General features: G+C 44.0%; 1 protein-coding gene across 4 annotated transcripts in view; it reads left to right on the plus strand.

Annotated features, from left to right (window-relative positions):
• Positions 1–9,367: 9,367 nt before the first annotated feature.
• The window catches only part of Ptgr2 (prostaglandin reductase 2), a 30,596-nt gene continuing 14,885 nt past the window's right edge, over positions 9,368–25,078 (plus strand). The window contains exons 1-5 of one of the 4 annotated variants that reach the window (NM_001252626.1): positions 9,427–9,607; positions 16,415–16,499; positions 19,348–19,466; positions 20,359–20,487; positions 22,142–22,333. In NM_001252626.1, coding sequence (NP_001239555.1) covers positions 20,479–20,487; positions 22,142–22,333 — 201 coding nt within the window. In that variant the 5' untranslated portion in view covers positions 9,427–9,607; positions 16,415–16,499; positions 19,348–19,466; positions 20,359–20,478. Of the gene's footprint in view, positions 9,665–16,414; positions 16,500–19,347; positions 19,467–20,358; positions 20,488–22,141; positions 22,334–25,078 lie in introns of all 4 variants that reach the window. The other 3 variants (XM_006516369.1, NM_001252625.1, NM_029880.3) reach the window with 3 other exon arrangements.

Below are 25,078 nucleotides of genomic sequence, written 5' to 3' on the forward strand. Positions count from 1 at the left end.
CATCCAACTGATTTTCAAAAGAGCCTTTAAGTTTTCACTACAAAATAGAATTTTTAAAAGTCTTTAACATGGGGCTAAAAAGGTAGCTCAAGGTAGCAAGGTGCACAGTAACCTGAATTTGATGCCCAGAACCCACAAGGTGGTAGGAAAGGGTAGACCCCTCCCCACAATGCAAGTTGTATGTAAGTGGCATGTGTAACACCCTCCTCTTAGGAAATAAATAAATAAATAAAATATGACTTTTAAATTAAAAAGAAAAAAGTCTCTGTTCTGGCTAGTTTTATATCAGTTTAACACAAGCTATAGTCATCTGAGAGGGACCTCGTTTTGAGAAAATGCCACCAGAAGATATGACTATAGGCAAGCCTGTAGGACATCTTCTTACTTAATGACTAATGGAGGCGGGCCCAGCCCTTTGTGGGTGGTACAGTCCCTGGGCTGCTGGTCCTGGGGTCTATGAGAAAGCAGGCTGAGCAAGCTGTGAAGAGCAAGCCAGTAAGCAGCACCGTGGCCTCTGCATGAGCTCCTGCTTCTAATTCCTACTGTGCTTGAGTTCCTGTCCTGACTTCCTTCAGTGGTGCAGTGATGTGGATGAATCAGCAAATAAACCCTTTCCTCCCAGGTTGCTATTGGCAATTGTGCTTTGTTGCAGGATATTTATTTGCATTGTGAGCCCAGAGATTGTGAACTCTCGTGGTGTGGCTCAGGCCTAGCACACATCTTTAATCCAAGAGCTAAATGAAGTCCATTCTAGGTCAAGAGGCAGAACAAACTGACAGGGAGTGGATATGAGTAAACAGAAAGGAAGGACATTGAGTTGGAAGGAATTTAAGAAAGTGTGGAGACAGAGAAAGGCTTATTCCTTCTGGGATGTTGGTGGAGTAGGAAGGCCAGCTGGGTGTTTTCTCTGCCTCTCTGAGCTAGCAGGCTTTCACTCCAACATCTGGCCCCTGAGTCTTCACTGGTAAAATGAACGACTGAAATTTTTCTTTAAAACAACAACAAAGTGTTGGGGGTTGGAGAGATGGCTCAGTGGTACTGCTCTTCCGGGAGCCCTGAATTCAATTCCCAGCAACCACATGGTGGCTCACAACCATCTATAAAGGAATCTGATGCCCTCTTCTGGCCTGCAGGTGTACATGCAGCAGAGCAACCATAAATAAGTAAAACAAGCACACAAACAAAAATTACATGAATTCTATATATAAAAACCAGTGTTTTATCACAGTACTAGTGACCCTAACTACAACAGTCTCCAACATAAAAAAAGCGAGACTAAGTGAGACTAAATAATCCCCGGGGCCCAGTGTCTGTGGTCAGAAGGGATCAGCTTCCTTTTGAGCAGTTTGTGTGAACAGTACCCTCATCCTAAGACTCCTATAAGCAGAGACGTTAACAAGGAAACAGCATAACTTGCTTATCTAAACACACCTTTATACAGCATAGAAGACTTCGAAGGACACAGAGACTGAGGGGGGACGTGGCTCAGTCGGTAGAGTACTTCCCTAACATGCAAAAGCCTGCGTTCCATCCCCAGAACCACATAAACAGGGCATGGTGTGTGGCAGCACACACTTAGGAGGTAGAGACAGGGGGCTCAGAAGGTCAAGGTTATCTCCAGTAACGAGGAACATTTGAGGCCAATCCGGAATACCTGAGATCTTATCTCAAAAAAACAAGATCAACAATGAACAAACAAAACCCACCAAAGACAGAGAAAGAGGAGGAAATGCCTGTGTTATGGCCTGGTTAATGAAATGGTCACAGATACACACAAATACGACTGGGAAGAAAAAAAAGGGGGCTTGAGATATAGGTCACTGACAAATTTGAGGCTACAGGATACAGGATAACCTATCTCAACAAAACAAAACAAAAACCTCAACACATACTCAGTATGCAAAGCATGGCCCTGCGGAGTATGATTTTTCTAAGCCACCAAAGATGAAAGAGGACCTATTCCTCTTGTTACAAAATCATTATTTGTTTAGTATGTAGTAGGTCACTGGTTTGATTCCCAGGACCTTAGGGGAAAAAATTAACATGTGCCAAGATTAACTGGTAGGGGGACCAATAAAGTAATAAAACTGACTGTACCGTACTCCTCAAAGCAGGCCTGTGTAGAGGTGACCTGCAGTACCGAATGTAACCTGTTTAAGCACAGCCACAGTGCCATCTGGGAGACAGGGAGAGAACAGTAGTAGCATTCAAGGCCTTATCCTCATTTGCATTTCTATAGATAAGAACATTTGCAGTGTTTTGCAACTGGACCATGGAAAACAGGCCAAGACAGCAAAAGAGGGAGACAACCTACCAGGTATGTACGGTGTCTGTCTACTGTGGCCCATTTCAAATATTTTGCTAATACCAATCTTTTGTTTACTGAAGGTGATCTTTAAAAAACCCATTAAATTTTTTTTCCTCTCACAACTTTGTCTGACACCGATAGACCCCTTAACTTGTCACCTAACACAGAGCGTCAACATGTGACACTTCCTGCCTCTTTGAAAAGGCTTAAGAAAATGAAGGGCTTTGGACGAGTACATTACCCACACAGATGGGAGTGAGGCCTCTGGGTGCCTCAGATAACATCACTAAGAAGAATAAAATCTCTCTGCAGACAGCCGCCTACGTATTCTAGAAGCCAATCTGTTTGTCCTCTTTTAAAATTTTTACAAGATTTACTTACTTATGTGTATCTGGGTCTTGGTTGCATATATGCGTATACCCCAAGTATATACCTGGTGTCTGAGAAAGCCAGAAGAGAATGCCAGACACCTGGGAAGTAGAGTTACAGTAGAGTGTGATGTCACGAGGTGCTAGGAATCAAACCTGGGTCCTCTGTAAGAGCAGCCAGTGCTCCTAACCACTGAGCCATTTCTCCAGACCCGTTAATTCGTCTTTTCTATTCAACATTGCGGTTTTCTTTTAGATCTGTCTTATGTTAGTTACAGAACAGCAGTGGATGAATAGGAGGTGTATCTCAGTGGCAGAGAGCTTGCCTGGTATGTGCAAGGCCCTGGGTTCATCCCCAGCTCTAGCAGGGTAGAAAAAAAAAAAAAAAGAAAAAGAAAAGAAAAGAAAAAGAAAAGATGACTCAGGAATAAGAGAGTAAACTCTTCAATCCTTCTCCCTGTGTCGCTGTGAGGGTGCACACCACTGTCCGATCTGATGACGTCATGGTCTCAAGAGCTCGGGCAATGCCAGCTGGAAAGGCAAATGTTAGCTGTGTTGGGCTGTGATCCAAAGTCTCATTAGATGCTGTGCTGCTGAGGTACAGTCACACGGGTGCGTCTGAGATCATCAGTGCTCACAGAGTTGGGCAAATTGCTGTGAACCTCGCAGCAATGATTAAACAAGAATGGAATGATTCACCCCTGATTTAATGGACAGCTCATATTCCTGGAAAAATATGGCAGAAGAGCCCATGCCCAACCATTAGTTTGGCTGCATTGTACTGACAACCTCAGTTGGCATCGTGGACCATGAAGAAGGAAGGAAGAAAAGACTCAAAGGGGATTTGGGGAGTCATTGTTTAGGAATGTAAAACATACATTCAGATAAAACTCATCGATGTAGAAGAAGGGAAGAAGGAAGGGGGAGGAGCTGGAGGGAAGGAGGGGAAGACGGGACAGGAGGGAATAATGGTGGGAAGAGAGATCAGTTGTATGAGCGTGATTATTATAAACGTCCCAGCTATACATCAGAGAAATCACAAGCAAAGCCAAGGTCACAGGGGACCAACACATGACAGCAAGTTTAATAATTTAGACAGAGACTTCTAGGAAAGGTAATTTTATTTAAATAAACAGAGGATCATTTGTGACAATTAAAAAAAAGTGAGGTTATCATCTGGTACACTGGGAGTTTGAGGCTACCTTGGATACATCAAGAGTTCTGGGCCAGGCAGGGTGACATAGTGAGACCCTGTCCAAAAATAAAAAGTCCAAACCACCCATCCAAACAACACAGGATCTCATTATGTAGTCCAGGCTACCCTGAAAGTCATAATTCTCTTGCCTTAGCCCCTGCATGCTTAAGATGTAGGTGAGGCAGGAAGGCAGAAGTTTAGCAATCTGATACTGCACTTGGATTGGGTCATGTACAATCTCCTCTTTTTTTAAAAAAAAATATTTATTTATTTATTATATGTAAGTACACTGTAGTTGTCTTCAGATACACCAGAAGAGGGAGTCAGATCTCATTACGGGTGGTTGTGAGCCACCATGTGGTTGCTGGGATTTGAACTTCGGACCTTCGGAAGAGCAGTCGGGTGCTCTTACCCACTGAGCCATCTCACCAGCCCCATCTCCTCTTCTAATAATGTACTTGGTAACCTAGCTCCTTCACGCCACACACATTACACACACGCACGCACACAAACACACACACATCCACTCACACACACACATATCCACACACACAAACACACACACACATACACTCACACACACACATCCACACACACAAACACACACATACACTCACACACATCCACACACATCCACACACACACATCCACACATACATCCACACACACACACACACATCCACACACACACACACACACATCCACAAACACACACATCCACACACACACACACACACAGACACATCCACACAAGACACACACACACACACACACACGCATACACACGCGCACACACATACACACACACACACACACACACACACCCTTCTCTCTCAACACCGAACCTAGAATCTCACATAGGTACCTGCATCAGACTACACCGTCCTGAACAATAGTATGTTTTTCTGCCCCTAATGACAATCAAATGTAGGCTATTTCTATTCAACTATATTCCCAGTACATCCTAGTACATGGTATGTGGCCAGGGAGAGATCCAGCCTGATCCGGTTTGGGATGCTGTGCAGTAAGACAAAACTATGTCCTCATGTTAATTTCTAGGGAGAATCTACTATTCATCAACTTGTGTCTATGCATAAAGTCTGAAGCATTATGGGTAAGGCCATGCACATTAGAAAAATGATTATAAGACCGACGCTATCAATCAAAACAGAGAACCACCCTCGTCACACCCATGAGCAACTAAACTCCTCTTCACTCTTTAAAAATTATTCATTTACTTTTATGCTATGTGCATTGATGTTTTGCCTGCATGTGAAGGTGTCAGACTCCCTAGAACTGGAGTTACAGGGGCTGGGAACAGAACCAGGGTTCTCACAATTACTGAGCCATCTCTCCAGCCTCTCTCTTGACTTTTAATAAAAGAATGCCCTCGAGTATCCTCCACTGCTCCCTGGTAGTATCTTCTGATCTTTATTGTGTTGTTTTAAGTAATTTTTCCATGCAACTTGGCATTCGGTGTGGATTTTATTTCAGTTCCTTGAATAAGAGTTCAAAAATCTTGAAAGCCATTCTGACCAGCCCTGTGCCATTACATCCAGCTATTCTCTCTTTTCTTTTCTGAATTGTTGGGGTTGACTGAATTCAGAGACACTTTCTCAATTTTTTTTTAATTTTCTTTTTCAGACAGTATCTTGTAGAATATAATTTTCGTTTTTGGAAACAGATTCTCTTTGTGTAGCCCTTGCTGAGCTAGAACTCACTCTATAGGCTAGGCTGGCCTCAAACTAATAGAAATCCCCCTGCCTTTGCCTCCCAAAGAGAGGTGTGCACCATCATATCCCACTTGGGTATATCTCAAAAATCTCAAATATAATCTTAATCTCATGATTATGGCTAACTGAGGGGATTGGCAAGATCAACTCATTAAAAAAAGAAAATCAAGGGGCTAGAGAGAGATGGCTCAGTGGTTAAGAGCACTGACTGCTCTTTCAGAGGTCCTGAGTTCAATTCTCAGCAACTACATGGTGGCTCACAACCATCTGTAATGGATCTGATGCCATCTTCTGGTGTGTCTGAAGAAAGTGACAGTGTACTCATATAAAACAAATACATCTTTTTTAAAAAGGAAAAGGAAATTAAAACTACAAAGATGGGCAAGTTTCTCGTGAACAATCGTCTTGTACCAGGCCATAAGGTGTAAGCAGTCTGAGAAGACTTTACGCCTGAAGACTGCTGGGCTCCTGCTATGAATCTGAGGAGTGTGAGGTGCTCTGACTGTGCCTCCTTCCATCCTACCTCACCCCAAGGGAGTGTGCGCCTGAGTAGGGTGAGCCATAAGAATAGGCAGCTCAGCCAGCCATGGAGGCGCACACTTTTAATCCCAGCACTCGGGAGGCAGAGGTAGGCAGATTTCTGAGTTCCGAGGCCAGCCTGGTCTACAAAGTGAGTTTCAGGACAGCCAGGGCTACACAGAGAAACCCTGTCTTGGAAAAAACAACCAACCAACCAAACAAAGAATAGGCAGCTCTGCTGAAGGAAGTATGACTTACAAGTAGAGCAACATCCATGCTTGGATACTGTCAACCAAAGCTGCTTCTCACAGGCAGGCCAGCAAAAGAGGGACAAAGGGCTGGATCTAGCCAGAGGGTACAGTTGGGGTGGAGCCTGAAAATTGCGGAGGGTGAACACAGGCAAAGAAGGCTCATGCCCTGATGTCCCTGTGGTGGCATTTATGTGCTGATCGATCCTTAAGGGTTTGTTTTGTCTTGTTGGGTTTTTTGGTGTGTGTGTGTGTGTGTGTGTGTGTGTGTGTGTGTGTGTGTGTGTGTTTTGAGACAGGGTTTTTCTGTGTATCCCTGGCTGTCCTGGAACTCACTCTGTAGACCAGGCTGGCCTCAAACTCAGAGAGATCCACCTGCCTCTGTGTCCAGTGTGCTGGGATTAAAGGTGCTGCTCTGCCCCTAACAACTCTAGTAATAAATGCTCATGTTTTACGATACCAAGTTTGAGGATGATTTATATGCAGCAATAGCAATGACACAATCCCCACTCCTCCCTTAATCGCAGAGGCAGAGGCAGAGGCAGAGGCAGAGGCAGAGGCAGAGGCAGAGGCAGAGGCAGAGGCAGAGGCAGAGGCAGAGGCAGAGGCAGAGGCAGAGGCAGAGGCAGAGGCAGAGGCAGAGGCAGAGGCAGAGGCAGAGGCAGAGGCAGAGGCAGAGGCAGAGGCAGAGGCAGAGGCAGAGGCAGAGGCAGAGGCAGAGGCAGAGGCAGAGGCAGAGGCAGAGGCAGAGGCAGAGGCAGAGGCAGAGGCAGAGGCAGAGGCAGAGGCAGAGGCAGAGGCAGAGGCAGAGGCAGAGGCAGAGGCAGAGGCAGAGGCAGAGGCAGAGGCAGAGGCAGAGGCAGAGGCAGAGGCAGAGGCAGAGGCAGAGGCAGAGGCAGAGGCAGAGGCAGAGGCAGAGGCAGAGGCAGAGGCAGAGGCAGAGGCAGAGGCAGAGGCAGAGGCAGAGGCAGGCAGGTATGGTTTTTACCTCCCGTGTGTGTTATTTCTTTAGAATCTATGTTTGGGTTTGGCATTATGAACAGTTATCACTTCCATGAAAATGTATTTGTTTAGCACCAAATTATCTCTGTTGCGTGGAGTGGCTATGTAGTAAGAAGGCTAGACATACTTTAATTCTTCCTCCTGAGTAATTTGCAATCTGAAAGAGATGACTTCACAGGAATTCAAATGGAGTCATTGTAGTTTAAAAGGTCATTTAGCAAACGATTACATAAACCTATCAGATTAAATGCTTATATTTAGTAGGAATGTTGGGGCGAGGGACGCAGACTGTGCCACAGTTTGTTTGCATTAGGTTGGGGGGAGAAAGGTTGGCACCTCCCTCAAGTTAAGTCTGGAAAACATTTATCTCTGGCACCGGTTAAAGGATGAGAGACAACGCAAAGCTGCAGAGAAGGAAGAGAAGGGGATCCTGAACTCACAGCAAAGGCAGAAACAGAAGGACGTATTTGCTCTCATTTGGGGACTTGTTCCTTTACGTTTAGTTCCTTCATCTTGGCGCTTGAGTGATTAATCTCCATTTCCACATTAGTAAAATGGCAGTGGCCGCAACCTTGAAAATAAAAACCAAAGCCAGTGCTGGCACCTTCAGTCCAGGCACTCAGAAGGGAGAGGCAGGTGGATCTCTTTGAGTCTAGGCCAGCCTGGCCTACAGAGTGAGGTCCAGGATACCCAGGCCTATGTAGCGGCACCGTGATGCAAACCAAACCGCACCACACCACACCACAAAAAATAAAAATAAAACCATATCAGGAAAAAAATACCCATATGATACATGGTACAACTCAAGTCATACAAACGACTGTAACCCTTAGTGTGAAGAGAAAATTCAGAAGGGAGGAAAATAAATAAACCTGAACTCCTCCATGCAGTTTTTGAACATCTGAGACCTGGAGAAAAGGGGACTTCACATCAAAAAGGGCCCAAACTAAGTTTCTTCTCTTTGAGTTTTAGATGTAATCTATAGTCTCCCTCTGTTTTCTGCTATCACTTTTATTGTTTTTGAGCGTTTCCTCTTTCTCTGGTTCACTCAGCTGACCACCAAGAGATCAGATCCTGCTGGAAAGTTATTTGGAATGTGGTAACAGTCTCCTACCCCATTCTTCAAGTTTTCCAAACGAAGTGAAAATGTTCAGATGTTCTGTTACCCGGGCCTCCAGTCCATCTGATGGCTGCCCATTTGCCGGCGGTACTGGTATTTTTCAGCTACTCTTTATACCAGAGTTAGAGCTCCGCGATTAGCCCTTGCTGGAATACAGTGCTAAGGGCGATTCCTACAGCCGCTTGATTAAGTCCGTTAGGGTTTGCAGTTCCTGGAGATCCCAAGTTATTCTAGAAACAAACCACACCCGATAGTGACTAGTCAAGTGGTTCTCAAACCATGAGTTTCTAGCTTCTTGGGGTCCCCTTAGACCATCGGAAAACATTTCCATTACGGGTCGAAACAATAGCAAAATAACAATTATGAAGTAGCAATGAAAATAATTTTATGGTTGGGGGGGTCACCACGCACGAGGGTCACAGCATTAGGAAGGTTGAGAACCGCTGCTTTAGTCCTCTAGATCTCAGCTTGTTCACCTACAAAACAAGGGTTAGACTTGATGCTATTTCTCACTGTGATTCCCCAACCTAAGACTCAGTGAATCTAACATGAATCAAGTTTCTTCCAGAGGCTGGGGCTGGCTGTCAGGGCGTCTGCCTAGACCGTGCCAGGACGCGGGTTCAACCTCTGGGGGCACAAGAGGACACAGGGGACTTGATCTGAAGTCATTAGTTAATTTGCTCTCTTGGTCCTGGAGGCGGGGTCGGCCACGGAGCCCTAATGAGGTTAACTTATGGATACTCCTTGCCTAGACTAGCAACGTATCCTGTGATTCTCACCAACCTTGGGGACCAAAGGATCGCGTATGAACTTCAAAACCCCGGCCCTAGGAGACGAGAGGGCAAGGAGGCCGGCTTAGTCCTGCGCTTGCGCAGTGTGGTCCTAGGGCTAAGGTCGTGCCGCCAGCTGACCCTTCGCTGTTCATCAAATCCCGCGAGATCTCAAACTGACAGACACGCAGGGGGGCCACTGTATCGCTGCACCGGAAGCTGGATTAAGCCCGCAGAAAAGGAGGAAGTGCCGAGCCAGGGTGACCTGTGGGCGTCCTCCTCGAGCTCCGGGCGACACCGGCGGTATAGCTTGGGACGCTAGACTAGGGAATGCCCCGTAACAGGTGCTCTCCGTTTTGTAAGAATTCCGAGGGTGAAGTTTGGGCGCGACTGTGTTTGAGGTGCTTCAGATTTGAACATCTATTGAGCGCCTACTGTGTGCCACGCATAGGGGTATACTTATGTCATGTTGAAAAACCTCAGCACCAAGAGGTTTTGATCCTCTTGGTGCTGAGGATCCAGGAAGTCGGCTTGAAAATGTGAGATTACTAGTAATTTCTGTGAAAGTGGTTAGTCGTGGGAGCCATAGAGGAAGGTTGGCTTTCTGAGGTGGACATTTGCACACGATGGCATAGACAGCACAGGGAAGGTCAGCAGAGCCCTTTGTGGCAGAATGGTTGAACAAAGTACGGCTAAACAGGAAGTGTGTTTTATTAAAAGATATTGGGGATAAGTTGTGCGACCTTGGACAAGTTATTCAGCCCCTGTATGGCGTCTGTGAAAAGGATAGCATGTTTGCAACTTCATGGCGGTGGTGTTTGAGGACGGAGTTGTATTTAAGCAAGCTGATTAATAATTTATTTTCTTCTGTATTGGGAATTGAGTCCAAGATCAGCCTTCCACCTCCCCTATGCATGCTGGGCAAGAGGTTTTTACTACTGGGCTATATTGCCAGACTGTTTTTCATTTTTATTTTGGGACAGGTTCTCACTAATTTGCCCAGGCTGGCCTTGAATTTGCCGTCTGTATTCCATCTGCCCAATAACTGGGATTACAAATGTAAGACGCTACCATGCTAGAGCATGTCAACTCACCCAGTTCTGGGATGCCTGGAAACATTCAGGAAATAAACTATATGACCCCTCCGAGGTCCCACCCAGCTAGAAACAGAACATGTCCTTTGCCCTTGTGAGTTCAGTGAGCTTTTCCTTACAATAGTCTGCTACACAGATGCTTAAGGCGTATTTTTAATGACTGTCATTGAACCAGATCTTTTGGTGGTATTTTAGAATGGTCGAATCAATTAGAAACCCACTTTAATTTAACAGCAAATGGGGTTTACTGAGGTCTACTCAGCTCTGCCTCCATTATGATGCCTCCTAACCCACTGCCCTTCAGGTCTTGAATGTGATCTTTATTTTAGATGGAGAACCTGTGAGTAAGTCATGGTTGATTTTGTTTGTTTGTTTGTTTGTTTGTTTTCGAGACAAGGTCTCTCATATCCCAGAATTCTGGCCTTGAATTTTGTTATGTAGTTAAGTCTGGCTTTGAACTCATTCCTCTCTCTTCTACCTCCCATGTGCTGAATTACAGGTGGGAGGCATCACACTGGCTCTGTTATGTGTATCTAGAGAAATAAGGCAGAATGCTGAAAATGGAGAACAGATAACTGTCACCGTGTGATGCCTAACACTGACTGTCAACTTGGGGGGATCAGAAATCACTGAATAGACAAGTTCAAGGTGTACCCATGAGGGATTGGCTTCATTTTAAGATGACTAAGGTGGGAAGATTCACCCCAAGGCTGAGTAGGACGATTTTTTAGGTTTGGGTCCTGGACTGAATAAAAACGACAAAGCCAGTTGAACACCAGCATTCCTTGTTCTGGTTTTTTTTTTTTCCCTAAAGACTTATTTATTTTATGTATATGTGTACACTGTAGTTGTGAACCTTCATGTGGTTGCTGGGAATTGAATTTAGGACCTCTGTTCACTCTGGTTGGCTCTGCTCATTTATTATTATAAATAAGTGCACTGAAGCCGTCTTCAGACGCACTCATTACAGGTGGTTGTGATCCACCATGTGGTTGCTGGGAATTGAACTCAGGACCTTTGGAAGAGCAGTTGGTACTCTTACCCACTGAGCCATCTCGACAGCCTCGTTGTTCTTTTTCTTGACTGTTGGTGTGGTGTGAGTGACTGCTTCAAGCACCCAGAGTGACTTCTCCATGACGACTGTGCCCTTAAACTGTAGCCAAAATAACCCTTGTCTCCTCTGCCTTCAGTTGCTCCTGTCAGGGTATTTTATCACAGCAATAGGAAAAGAAACTCAGGCAGTTGGGCAGCAGTCCTTTGATTGAAGATTTAGCCATCACAGTACAGGTAATAACCACTCAAGGACAGTCTGACAGTTGTAGCTGAATAAACTTGGTTTTTAATTTTTATGTGATTTCTATACATGGTGATTCCATAGGCAGTATCTGTGGCTGGGTGTAAAGAGATGCACTTGGAGTCTGCACCCAGTTGGAGGGTGTGACAAGGGACATGCTGGAACTCAGGAATTTGAGCACCTAGCAGCCATATCTCCCCACTATACTAAATGATGTGACGAATAAGATGTAGACAGCACTGCCTTTATAGATGCCCACCCCATCCTGCCCCCAACCCCAATCTGAAGCATTGACCAGGGGCTGGGTGCAATCCCCAATAGTTGGCAAGAGAGAGAGAGATTGAATCTCATCGGTCCTCTAAACCGACTGATCATTTCCAAATAAGAGAAGAAAATAGAAGAACAAGGCAGGTTACACTGAGGAACCAGTCAGTACATTCTCCAGACAAAAGAGTGAAGAAGCAAAGCCAGGAGAGACTCCAAATGTGATGTGTGAGCCGTAAGTCCCAATTCTGGTCATGCTCTGTAAAAACATCTGCAGGCATTCGGGCAGGTTGACTTAGCACCAGATGTTGGAGGGTAAGGACTTACCTGTGCTATTGCTTCTGTTAATAGTCATTCATTACATAATTACTGTTAACTAGTATTTATGTTGCCAGAGGAACTTACCTGAAGGGTTTTGAGTGAAGTGGGATGGAAATGGGATTCTCTTTAAAGGAAGGCTGCAGAGTGTTTTACCCTGATGAGTTATATCCCAAAGGGAAGAGTGAATTTGAGAGTAACTACCATTCTCAGATGGTGGCCATTTTTTCTGCCACCATCAGTGAGACTTATCAGTGTGTGTGCTAGAGAAGCTAAAGGAGTGGAGATGCTTCTGTAGTCTTCAGCCTGGCTTACTAAACCTCTTACTAACGTTTCCAGCATCGGACATTTGGTTCTTTTACCTGTTTGGATCCCAGGTTTCAAGCCTAGGACCTCATACATACCAGGCAAGTGTCCTACTAGACTGAAGCTCCAGTCTGAAATCATTTTTAGAAAATTTATTGTATGCCTGCGTGTTTGCAGGCATGTTTGTGCCTCAAATGCATGTGTAGTGCCTAGGGAGGCCAGAAGAGGGCACTGATCCCCTGGAACTGGTGCAGCCAGCGGGTGTTAGGAACTGACCCATACACTATGCAAGAGCAGCAAGTGCTCTTAATAGCTGAGCCATCTCTCCAGTCCTTTCTTAATAATTGATTAAGAACAGAGTTGGGGCTGGGTGTGGTGGTGCAAGTCTTTAAACCCAGTACTCTGGAGGCAGAGGCAAGCAGGTCTCTCTGAGTTCGAGGTCAGCTTGGTCTACATAGTGAGTTTCAGGCCAGCCAGGTCTATATAATGAGACCCTGACTGAAAACAAAGAGAAGTAAACAGGAAAAGTGAAATTGTTCTTCTGTAGCGTTGAGTACCTGCAGGAGAGTCAGGTAGCAGTCCGGTTGTGATGTCAAAGCCCTGTCTGAGGAGGTAGTGGTAGAATGGGAAGTGTGGGAGCCGTGAGGTCTGGCTGAGAGCTATGCCTTTCAATTCCACTACATCCCACTCCTGCCGTCACCTGTGCTATGGTTTTGGGCACACATTATACTAAACTTCCTTTGTAAGATGAAGTTACTTTAATAATGGATATAATTTCTCCACATCTACTGGGGATTGGTTTCACGATCATATGAATATCAATGGTTATCAAAATTTGCAGATGTCCAAATTCCTTAAAATAAGATGGTCTATTAGTGTATCATTTACACATCTTCCTATAAACTTCAAGTCCCCTCTAGATTACCTATAATACTCAACGCAATATAAACAATGTAAATAGTTGTTACACTATGTTGTTCAAAGAATAATGAGTCTGTAGGTGTTTAGTACAGAGTATCTCTTTTAATACTTCTGAAAATATTGGTTGATTGAGATAGAGCCTTGCTGTGTAGTCCAAAAACATTTTTTTTTTGTTTTTTCGAGACAGGGTTTCTCTGTGTAGTCCTGGCTGTCCTGTAACTCTCTCAGTAGACCAGGCTGGCCTCGAACTCAGAGATCCACCTGCCTCTGCCTCCTGAGTGCTGGAATTAAAGGCGTGCACCACCACTCCACTGCCCATCGATCACACTGACCTCTTCATTCATACTCCTGAGTGCTGAGATTCTATCAGACATTACACTGGCTTTTTTTTTTTTTTTAATATTTTCAATCTACAGTTGACTCTTTGGGTGCAGAGATCAGGGGTATGGTATACTGATGTGTCTATAACTTTGTTGTTGCAAGCAGTAGTAATGGAATCTTTGCAAAAGTTATCTGTAAATTATCCATATCTATATAAATACTAACTAAGCAAGTCACAAATGAGCAGAAAAATTAGCAAAGCCTACTTGCCTATTAAAAATTAATTATCCGCTTAAACATGCAGCATGGAAAATTTCTTTTTTTCTGAGACAGGGTTTCTTTGTGTTGCTCTGGCTGTCTTGGTAACCAGTCCTCAAACTCACAGAGATCCACCTGACTGCCTACCCAGTGCTGGGATTAAAGGAGGTGTTTGACTGTGAAGACTCAGACAGTTTGGGTTTGAATTGGCTCCAGTACTCGGGTTTAGTGCTTAAGTCCTCTAAGGTGCAGTTCCCTCATCTTTAAGATGGAGGTAATGGCTGGAGAGATGGTTCTACAGGTAGAGGTGGTACTCAAAGATCTGATGGCTTGTGTTCAATCCCTGCATCCCACAAGGTAACAGAAGAGAACCAGTTCCCTAGAGTTGTCCTTTGACCTACCCTGAGCACTGTGATGTATGCACACCAGTGAGCATGCATGTGTACACATGAGCACATAGATAGGGGCTAATCCTGTTAGGTAATTAACTGGGGACTTTCTTTCTTTTCTTTTCTTTTCTTTTTTTTTTTTTTTTTTGTTTTTCGAGACAGGGTTTCTCTGTGTAGCCCTGGCTGTTCTGGAACTCACTCTGGAGACCAGGCTGGCCTTGAACTCAGAAATCTGCCTGCCTCTGCCTCCCGAGTGCTGGGATTAAAGGCACCTGCACACACACTCAGAACACTGAGGTTACCTTCTGACTGTCACATGTGTACACATGTGCACCCGCACACACTCTCAGAACTCTGAGGTTAACTTCTGACTGTCACATGTGTACACATGTGCACCTGCACACACACTCAGGACACTGAGGTTAACTTCTGACTGTCACATGTGTACACATGTGCACCTGCACACACACTCAGGACACTGAGGTTAACTTCTGACTGTCACATGTGTACCCATGTGCACCTGCACACACACTCAGGACACTGAGGTTAACTTCTGACTGTCACATGTGTACACATGTGCACCTGCACACACACTCAGGACACTGAGGTTAACTTCTGACTGTCACATGTGTATACATGTGCACCTGCACACACACTCAGAACACTTAGGTTAACTTCTGACTGTCACATGTGTAGCTCATACATACTTAGAACACTCAAGGTTAACCTCTGGCTCCCACATGTGTACATTTTTACTTGCACACACTCTCAGAACACCGAGGTTAACCTCTGGCTTCCACCTGTGTACACATGTGCACCTGCACACACTCTCTGAACACACACTTATACAAAAGAACCTTTGAAAAATTGCTGTATTACAGTTGAAGAGGGTTTTTCATTTTGTTTTGTTTTTGTTTTTTGGTGGTTGGTTGGTTTGAGACATAGTCTCACTGTGGAGCTCTGACTGACCTGGAACTCACTTTGTAGATCAGAGAGCTCCACTTGCCTCTGCCCTCAGAGTGCTGGGATTAAAGATGTGTGCCATCATGTCCAACTAAACAGTTGTTTTAAAATACTTTTAATTTACGTTGTGGGTGTCAGGGCCATGTGTATGCATGGCAAATGTGGAGATCAAAGGACAACGTCAGAAAGTCAGTTCTTCCCACCACGTGGGTCCTGGAGATGAAGCTCAGGTCTTCAGCTCAGGACTAGGTGCCTTTACCCACTGAGCCATCTTGCCGACCAAGCAGTTAAGGTCTTTGTGTTTTGTGGAATCTGGGATCCCATCCTGGCTGTACATGTTAGGCAAATGCTTCACTATTGAGCTGTATGTCTGGTCCCTAGGCTAGTGCTTTTTAAATTTATAGCTTAAATAACTACCTAATTCTGGTGGAACATGAAATGAGATGGTTTTTGTTTTGTTTTGATTTTTTGTTTTTGTTTTTTTTTTTTGTTTTTTGTTTTTTTTTAATTCTGCCTTAGTAAGATACTTATTCATGATGGTGTGAAGAGGAATGTCCCCAGATTATCCAAGACCTAGTCAGTCATTCTGGTTCTTTCAGTCTTCAGTGGACTTGTTCCTATTAGCTAAGAATTCTAATCAGATTTAGTTGTTTTCTCCATATGCTTACCGCAGGTGGCATACTGACAGGGGAGTAACATAAAATTTTAGATTCTGCTCTTTTTAGTTCATGTGTATGGGTGTTTTGCCTGGTCTTTGTCTGTGTACCACATGCATGCGGTGCCCAAGGACAACAGAGGAGGGGGTCAGGTGCCCAGTAGTGGACTTGTGAGCTGCCATGTGCGTGCATGCTGGGAACTAACTTGGTTCCTGGGGAAGAGCAGCCGGTGCTTTTGACCACTGAACAATCTCTCCTGTTAGATTCCAAAATCTGATTTTTAATCTCCATTCAGAAGCACAAATGACTGTTTCAATTTTTAATTGAATACTTTATATCTTTCTAATGATTTTTTTTCTAATTACAGGAATTATTTTATATAGAAGTCTTGTGAAACCATTGCAGAATTCAAGTGATGATCATACAAAGAGTGGTATTGAATTCCCGACCTGGTATGTATGATTCTGTGGTAAATGAACAGTTGTGGTCTCGGGTAATTATAACACACATGGACGAATAAAAACCAAAACCAACATGATGTCAGGGTAGCAAACTAAGGTAGAAAAGCAAATTAAGACTAGTAAATTTTGAATCTCAAGTTTGAAGCCAGCCTGGTCTACAGAGTGAATTCCAGGACATCGAGGGCTGAAATCCTGTCTTTAAAAAAAAAAAAAAAAGACTAGTAAATATATTAATTATTAGATGAACTGTCTTAAACAATGTCATATTCAGTTTTCAGATGATTACCTTTCAAGGCCATTGAATCATAATATTTGGAAAGTGTATAATTTTAGAAATTTTTTCCTTGTGGTAGATATAACCGATTTTTAAAATTTGTTTTTCTACTTCATACCATCCTATGCCAATACTGATATCCACCTGAATCAGAGAAGCATAGGTGTGGGAGTAATCTAAGCAATACTGGCCCATTGTTTTGTGGGCCTGTTTTGTTGCTCGCCCACCATGTTTTCTGCCCTCAGTTTTAGGGTGGTGAACAGTTGGTTTGAGACCTTTACATTGGATCCCCACCTTAGAAATCCTACGGTTCTTGAAAGGACATCTGCTCATGTTAAACGTAATTCAAGACAAACACACTGTGGTGATGATAGTGTCTGCTTCAACGTCCTTCTCAAACCTTGAAATTTCTAGTTACCTTTTTTTATTTTTTAAAGATTTATTTATTTATTTTATGTATTCGCCATTGCTCTCTTCAGACACACCAGAAGAGGGCATCAGACCCCATTTCAGATGGTTGTGAACCACCATGTGGTTGCTGGGAATTGAACTCAGAACCTCTGGAAGAGCACTCAGTGCTCTTAACAATTAAGCCATCTCTCCAGCCCTAGTTAACCTTATTTTTAAGACTTTAAAAATAGCCGGGCAGTGGTGGCACATGCCTTTAATCCCAGCACTTGGGAGGCAGAGGCAGAGGCAGAGAGGTAGAGAGGTAGAGAGGCAGAGAGGCAGAGAGGCAGAGAGGCAGAGAGGCAGGCGGATTTCTGAGTTTAATGCCAGCCTGGTCTACAGAGTGAGTTCCAGGACAGCTAGGGCTACACAGAGAAACCCTGTCTTGAAAAAAAGAGATACCATGACCAAGGCAACTCTTTTTGTTGTTGTTGTTTTGTTTTTTTAAGATTTATTTATTTATTTAATTTATATGAGTTCACTGTAGCTGTCCTTAAACATACCAGAAGAGGTCATCAGATCCCATTGCAGATGGTTGTGAGCCAGTGGTTGCTGGGAATTGAACTCTGGACCGCTGGAAGAGCAGTCAGTGATTTTAACTCTGAGCCATCGCTCCAGCCCCCAAGGCAACTCTATAAAGATAATATTTACTTGGGGCTGGCTTACAGGTTCAGAGTTTCAGGCCATTATCATCAAGGCGGGAGCATAGCAACGCCTAGGCAGGCAGACATGGTGCTGGAGAAGAAGCCGAAAGTTCTACATCTCATTCCAAAGGCAAAAAGAAGCCTGGCTTCCAGGCAGCTAGGAGACTGGTCTCATATCCTACCCCACAGTGACACACTTCCTCCAACAAAGCCACACCTACTCCACCAGGGCCACACCTCCTAATATTGCCATTCCTTGGGCCAACCATTCAAACCATCATGCAGACAGTTGTGAGCTACCATGTGGGCACTGGGAATTGAGCCCTAGCCTTCTAGAGGAGCAGCCAGTGCTCTTACCTACTGAGCCATTTCAACAGGCCAAGGTCAATTTTTTTTTCCTTTTTTTTTTGAGAATTTATTTTATGTGTATAGGGGTTTTGCCTACATGTCTGTCTGTCTACCACGTGCATGCAGTGCCCTTGGAGGCCAGAAAAGGGCGTTGGATCACCTGGAACTGGAGTTACGGATGGGTTTTTGTGGCTATGTAGGTGCTGGGAATCAAACCCCATGCCCCCGGAAGATCTGCAGGTGCTCTCAACCACTGAGCCATCTATCTCGCCAGTCATCCTGTGTGCCACCCCTGACCTCCAGACTTCTATTTTCCCTCCCTCCCTTTTTTTTTTTTTAGAATTAATTTTTTTTATTAGGTATTTTCCTCATTTACATTTCCAATGCTATCCAAAAAGTCCCCAATACACTCCCCCCCATGCCCACCCACTCCCACTCTTTGGCCCTGGTGTTCCCCTGTACTGGGGCATATAAAGTTTGCAAGTCCAATGGGCCTCTCTTTCCAGTGATGGCTGACTAGGCCATCTTTTGATACATATGCAGCTAGAGTCAAGAGCTCCGGGGTACTGGTTAGTTCATAATGTTGTTCCACCTATAGGGTTACAGATCCCTTTAGCTCCTTGGGTACTTTCTCCAGCTCCTCCATTGGGGGCCCTGTGATCCATCCAATAGCTGACTGTGAGCATCCACTTCTGTGTTTGCTAGGCCCTGGCATAGTCTCACAAGAGACAGCTACATCTGGGTCCTTTCAGCAAAATCTTGCTAGTGTATGCAATGGTGTCAGCATTTGGACGCTGAGCATTTTTTTTTTTTAAGGGAAAGTCTCTCTATATAGCCTTGGATGGCCTGGAACTCATCACATAGACCAGGATGACTTCAAATTCAGAGTTACTGCCTGTCTCTTGGGAGTACTTTAAATCCTAGGGGAACATTTAGAAAATAACAAATGTCTAGGCTTGGTGGTGTACACCTTTAATCCCAGAATGGGAGGTAGAGGCAAGTGGATCATGGAGTTGGAGGCCAGCCTGGTCTGTATTTGGAGAACTGTGTAGCGAAGGCTACCAAGTGAGACTGGGGCCAAAATGCAACTTTCTAAATTTCATGTTTTTGCCTGAAAAATTAGGGAAAAATGGAAATCCAGTCGCAGAGAACTTCAGGGTGGAAGAGTTCAGTTTACCGGATGCTCTCAATGAAGGTCAAGTTCAAGTGAGGACTCTTTATCTCTCGGTGGATCCTTACATGGTAAGAAGCAGGGTGGTGGAAGTTATGGAAAAATAATGCTGTTTTTGTATTTTAATGTTGCTGCATCAGAATTTTATCGTGTCTTCTGTGTGATTAAAACATCTGTGAATTAAAAATTACCTTTATTTTTATTCATTGGTGCTATTAAAGAATACTGTAAGCCAGAAATGGTGGTATATATACCTTTGGTCCCAGCATTCAGAGGGCAGAGGCAGGAGATTGTCTGTGAGTTCCAAGGCCAGCCTGGTCTACATAGCTCCAGGACAGCCAAGGCTATGTAGTGGGACCCTTTTTGAAACAAACAAACAAACAAACAAACAACAAAGACAACAACAACAACAACAAAAAACTGGAAGAAAATGTGGTTAATGAAGTTCTTCCAAGTGACTAGGTTACTTCTCAGTAGTAAATAAAGCTTTAAATTAAGGTAATAAAATAACATGAAAAAATTCTCTCATGGGGTAATGAGATAGCTCAGTGAGTAAAGGCACTTGTGCCAACCCTGATCCCCAGCACCCACATGTGGAAGGGGGAGACCCAGCTCCTGTGAGTGAGTTATCTCTGACCTCCATGCTGGGACTGTGACACTATCATAAAAGCCTTGGTTGATCCCATTATTTGGCAATCATGGTAAGCTATGAACATTTGTGTACAAAATTTTATATAGACTGCTTTCATTTCTCTTGATACGTACTTACAGATAAAAATGTTTCCTTATATGGTAAGTACTCTTGAGACCCCACGAGGCTGCTGCACTTGTCCCTTGGAAATGCAAGTCCCCGAGACCAAAGGGCCTGCAGCTCTGAGGTCTAAGGACAGAAGAAAGGGGTCCACTTGAGAGGAGGGCAGAGTTATCCATATTCCAGGTGTTTTTTTTTTTTTTTCCATCCAGCTCCTGACCACTTGACTAGACTGCGTCTTATGGGCAGATCTCACCCACTGAGCCCACCACTTTATATGCAGATTCCTCAGGAAACACTCTCTTCCCAGATATACTTAGAAACAACACTTTATGCATCAAGTAAGCTCCTCTCTAATCTAGTCAGACATATAAAATAAGTCTTTCTCTCCCTGCCTTCCCCCCCCCCCCAACATCCTGGGAAGTCTGATGTTGGGCAAGCACTTTAACATTGAACTACAACCTCACTGACCCCCCAGGTGAATCATCACAGGGTTCAACTTCTGTCTTTTGCAGGTAGACATACAATGGTGTCAGTACCACTTGTTGAAATGACTGTATTTGCTCATAGAACCTTTGTTGGAAATCAGCTGCCCATGAGTGGGCATGGTGCCTCATACCTGCATCCCAGCCATCCCTGCACTGGGAGAGCTGAGGCAGGAAGGTCACGAAAGTTTGAGGCTAGCTTGAGTTACAGTGAGCCCTTATCTCCGTAATAAAAAAGTTTTAGTGTGTGTGTGTGTGTGTGTTTGTGTGTGTACATGTGCCACAGCACACTTATGGAGGCCAAAGGAAAATCTGCAGGTTGGAGTCTATGCTCCCCTTCTACCATTTGAGTCCTGGTTATCTATCTTGGACTGACAGTGTTTGCAGCAAGCACCTTTACCCGCCAAGCCATCTCACTGGACTTATAAATTGGAGGGTTTTTCCTTTGGTCCTTGAATTTGTAAATAATTTGTATCAATTATAACTACTGAGCCATCTCTCCAGCCCCACTTTATTTTTTAAATCAGTATGTGTGTGTATGTGCATATGTGTGATTTGTGTGCAAGCATGCATGTGCTATGACATACATGTGGAGGTCAGAGGATAGCTCTATGGAGTCAGTTCTCTCCTTCGTTTATGTGGGCTCGGGGATCAAACTCAGGTTGTCAGACTTTATTGTCTGAGTCACGTCTGGCCCACTCCACTTTATGAGACAGGGTCCCGTACTGAACCTGGGGATTCTGATCAGCCAGACTGATTGGTGAGCAAGCTCCAGGATCTGCTGGACTCCAGCCCTCAGCCCCACCAGTGCTGATGGTACAAACACATCTTTAAAACTTCCAAAAGGAAAAGCTGGCCTTTAGATGGTTTCCTTAATGAATTCCACTCATTTTTCAATTTTTTAAAATTACATATATGTGTATGTGTTTGTGTGGGTGCTTGCATGTGCTCATTCATGACTGCTATGGCTCGCATGGGGAGACCAGAGGACAACTTTTGAGAGTTGATTCTTTTCTCCTTCCATCATGTGTGTTCTGGGGATTGAATTCAGACTTGGAGACAAGTGTTTTTTCCTGCTGAACCATCAAAATGACCTTATTTATGTATCTTTTTTTATACCAGAACAATACTGTTTTGATTACCACAGTCCAATTTAGAATAGATCTAAATTTCTTTTTAGTTGTATTTCTTTACTGGTAAAAGCCAGGTACATGTTTTCCCCAATTTTTGCAGGGGGAAAAAAAAAAGTCTGGAGAGATGGCTCAGTTGTTAAGAGCCCTGACTGCTCTTCCAGAAGACCAGGGTTCAATTCCCAGCACCTGCATAGCAGTTTACAACTGTCTGTAACTCCAGTTCCAGGGGACCTGACATACTCACACAGATACAAGCAAACTAGCAGTACATGTGAAATAAAGATAATTAATAAAAAGAACAGGGTAGAGAAAGAGAGACTTGCATGGTTTCAGTTGGTAAATTAACCTTGCCTTAGTGAGACCTGTCTTCCCTCCAGCGCTGTAAGATGAACGAGGACACTGGCACTGACTACTTGGCACCGTGGCAGCTGGCGCAGGTGGCTGATGGTGGAGGAATTGGAGTTGTAGAGGAGAGCAAGCACCAGAAGTTGACTAAAGGCGATTTTGTGACTTCGTTTTACTGGCCCTGGCAAACTAAGGCAATTCTAGATGGGAATGGCCTTGAAAAGGTGAAGTATAATATAAAACTTTATGATTTTTTAAAAATTAATTCTGCATCTGTATTATTTTGTTAGAAAGGGAATGACATTTTCTTTTAGGTGATATGAAATAATAATGCCAAATATAAAAATATAATGCGAATAATACATATAACAGTGCCAAAATGTGGAAAGCCTTTGTCTTTTTTTACTTTGTCTTTTTTTATCAGACATCATCTAAGCACATTATCATCTCAAATTGAATGTATAATATAAAGCTGAACTATAAGCATACAAATATTTAATACTGGGGGCTGAAGAGATGGCTCAGCGGTTAAGAGCACTTACTATTCTTCTTGCGGTCCTGAGTTCAATTCCCAGCAACCACATGGTGGCTCACAACCAGCTATAATGGGATCCAATGCCTTCTTTTGGTGTGTCTGAAGATAGTTACAGTGTACTCACATATATAAATTAAATAATATTAAAAATATTTAATACTAAGAACTAGAAATCCTCCATATAGTTATATATGCTAAAGTTTCCTGAGAAATAGCTAAATATATGAAGAATGTGTTTACTTGATGATTGAAAGTCATCTCATGGCTGGGCATGGTGGCACATTCCTTTAATTCCAGCACTCAGGAGGCAGAGGAAGGAGGATTTCTGAGTCTGAGGCCAGTCTGGTCTACAGAGTGAGTTCCAGGACAGCCAGGACTACACAGAGAAACCCTGTCTCGAAACCCCCTCCCCCGCCCCCCCAAAAAAGGAAAGTCATCTCATGTCAAAATCCAGATTTCTGTCATTGAGCCATGTAAAATGGCCAGTACTTCTTTTGTCCTATAAAACTGACAACTTGATGTAATTTGACCTAAATGATCTATCAATAGAGATGATAACTTTATTTCTTTATACTTCAGAGTTTTCTTTTCTTATTTTGTTTTGTTTTTATTTTAAAATAAAAACATAATCCCTCTACATAGCCCTGCTGTCCTGGAACTCACTAGATAGACCAGGCTGCCCTTGAACTCACAGAGATCTGCCTGCCTCTGCCTCTCCAGTGCTGGGATCACAGGGGCAGTGCAGGCCAACACCACTAGCACCTTTGAAATACATTGTATTTATTATTGTATTTTTATAATTACAAATTCTTAACTAGTTTGTGAGAGCTGCTAATGCATAAATATTATCAGTTTTTCACACTTAACAAAATGGACTGGGCAACCATGAAGGAAGCGCTCCTGGAAACTCTGTGATAAGAACCATTGCAGAGCTGGGTGTGGTGGTACACACCTTTAATCCTAGAATTTGAGGGGCAGAAGCAGATGGTTCTCCAGATCTCCACAAATTCCAGGCCTGTCCAGTCTGCACTAGTGAGTTGTAGACCAGCTAAGGTTGCATAGTAACGCCCTGTCTTAAAAACAAAAAGGAACTATTGTAGTGATTCTTACAACCAAAGTCTTACAGGAAGGGCACCTGTAGGGAAGATGTCTACACATCACCTGTGGAGCTCAGAGCATCCTAGGTATTGGTTCCTGCAGTCAAGAGTAACTGTCTTAAAACGACTTTCCTCATTTGCTTTCAATGAGTGCCTCGAGGCTAGAGTTGTAGTTCAGAGGAGCAGAGTTTTCCTAGTTCTGGGTGAGAGCCTGTGTTTAGTCACCAGCACTGTAAAATGCAATGAAGTGGCAAGTCCCTCGCCTTCTGTTACCCTTCGAATGTCGTCATGCTCCTCATCTTGATTATATTTGTTTGGTTTCAGTTATTTGAGACAGTTTCTCTGTGTAACTGGGCTATTCTAGAACTTTATAGACCAGCTTGATCCACCTGCCTCTGCCTCCCTAGTGCTGGGATTAAAGGAATGGTGCCACCATGCCCAGCCTAAATATTTATTTTAAGAAACCTTTTTGTATATGGATGTTTGGCTGCATGTGTGTCTGTACCACTTGTATGCTTTATACTGGAGATGCCAGAAGAGGGTGTCAGATCGCTGGAACCCGAGTTACAGATGGTTGCGAGTCACCATGTGGGTACTGAGAATCAAATCCTGGTCCTCTAGAAAAGCAGACAGCACTTTTAATTGTTGAGCCATCTCTGCAGTTCCACATGGTCTACCACCTATTTGATTAAAGGTTTCATGTAGTCTGGGGTGGCTTTGAACTCACTGTGGAGCAGAGGATGACCTCGAGGATCTGATCTTCCTGCCTTGGCCTCCTGTGTGGGATTACATGTGTACATAACTGTTTCTTTTCCATGTGGTATTAGGGGTTGGGTCCAGGGCTTTTTATGCATGCTCGGCAAGCATTCTACCAACCGAGCCTCATCACCAGCTCTCAGTTTTACATTTTAAATCATAGACTTGTATCTAAAAATACACGTGCCTGACTATAACTTCCCATGGAGTGGTGCTTGTGAGCCCCTACCTCCCATGAGACGGTGTCGGCGAGCTCAATCAAGTGTAGGTTTTAGGTAGATAATCGTAGCTGCTCTGAGGGGGACGATCACGGCCATGACATCCATGCCTTGCAGACAGTATGTTATCCTCATGTATGGCTCCTACATTGCGTCTACTCTCTCTCCTTTCCTGCTCTCATCTTTAGAGTAGGTGATGCTGACGTCTCAGTTGTGGCTGGGCTTTCAGCAGCCACTTCCTCTCAGCGCTTTGACCAGCTATGAGGCTATGCAGTTACTGCTGCCTACTGCAAAGAGACTGACCAAAACCGACAGCAGCATGATGGGCAGAAACATTATTTAGAAGGCAGTCTGACAGGCACA

This window comes from Mus musculus, chromosome 12, assembly GCF_000001635.26.
Source record: "Mus musculus strain C57BL/6J chromosome 12, GRCm38.p6 C57BL/6J".
NCBI lineage: Eukaryota > Metazoa > Chordata > Mammalia > Rodentia > Muridae > Mus > Mus musculus.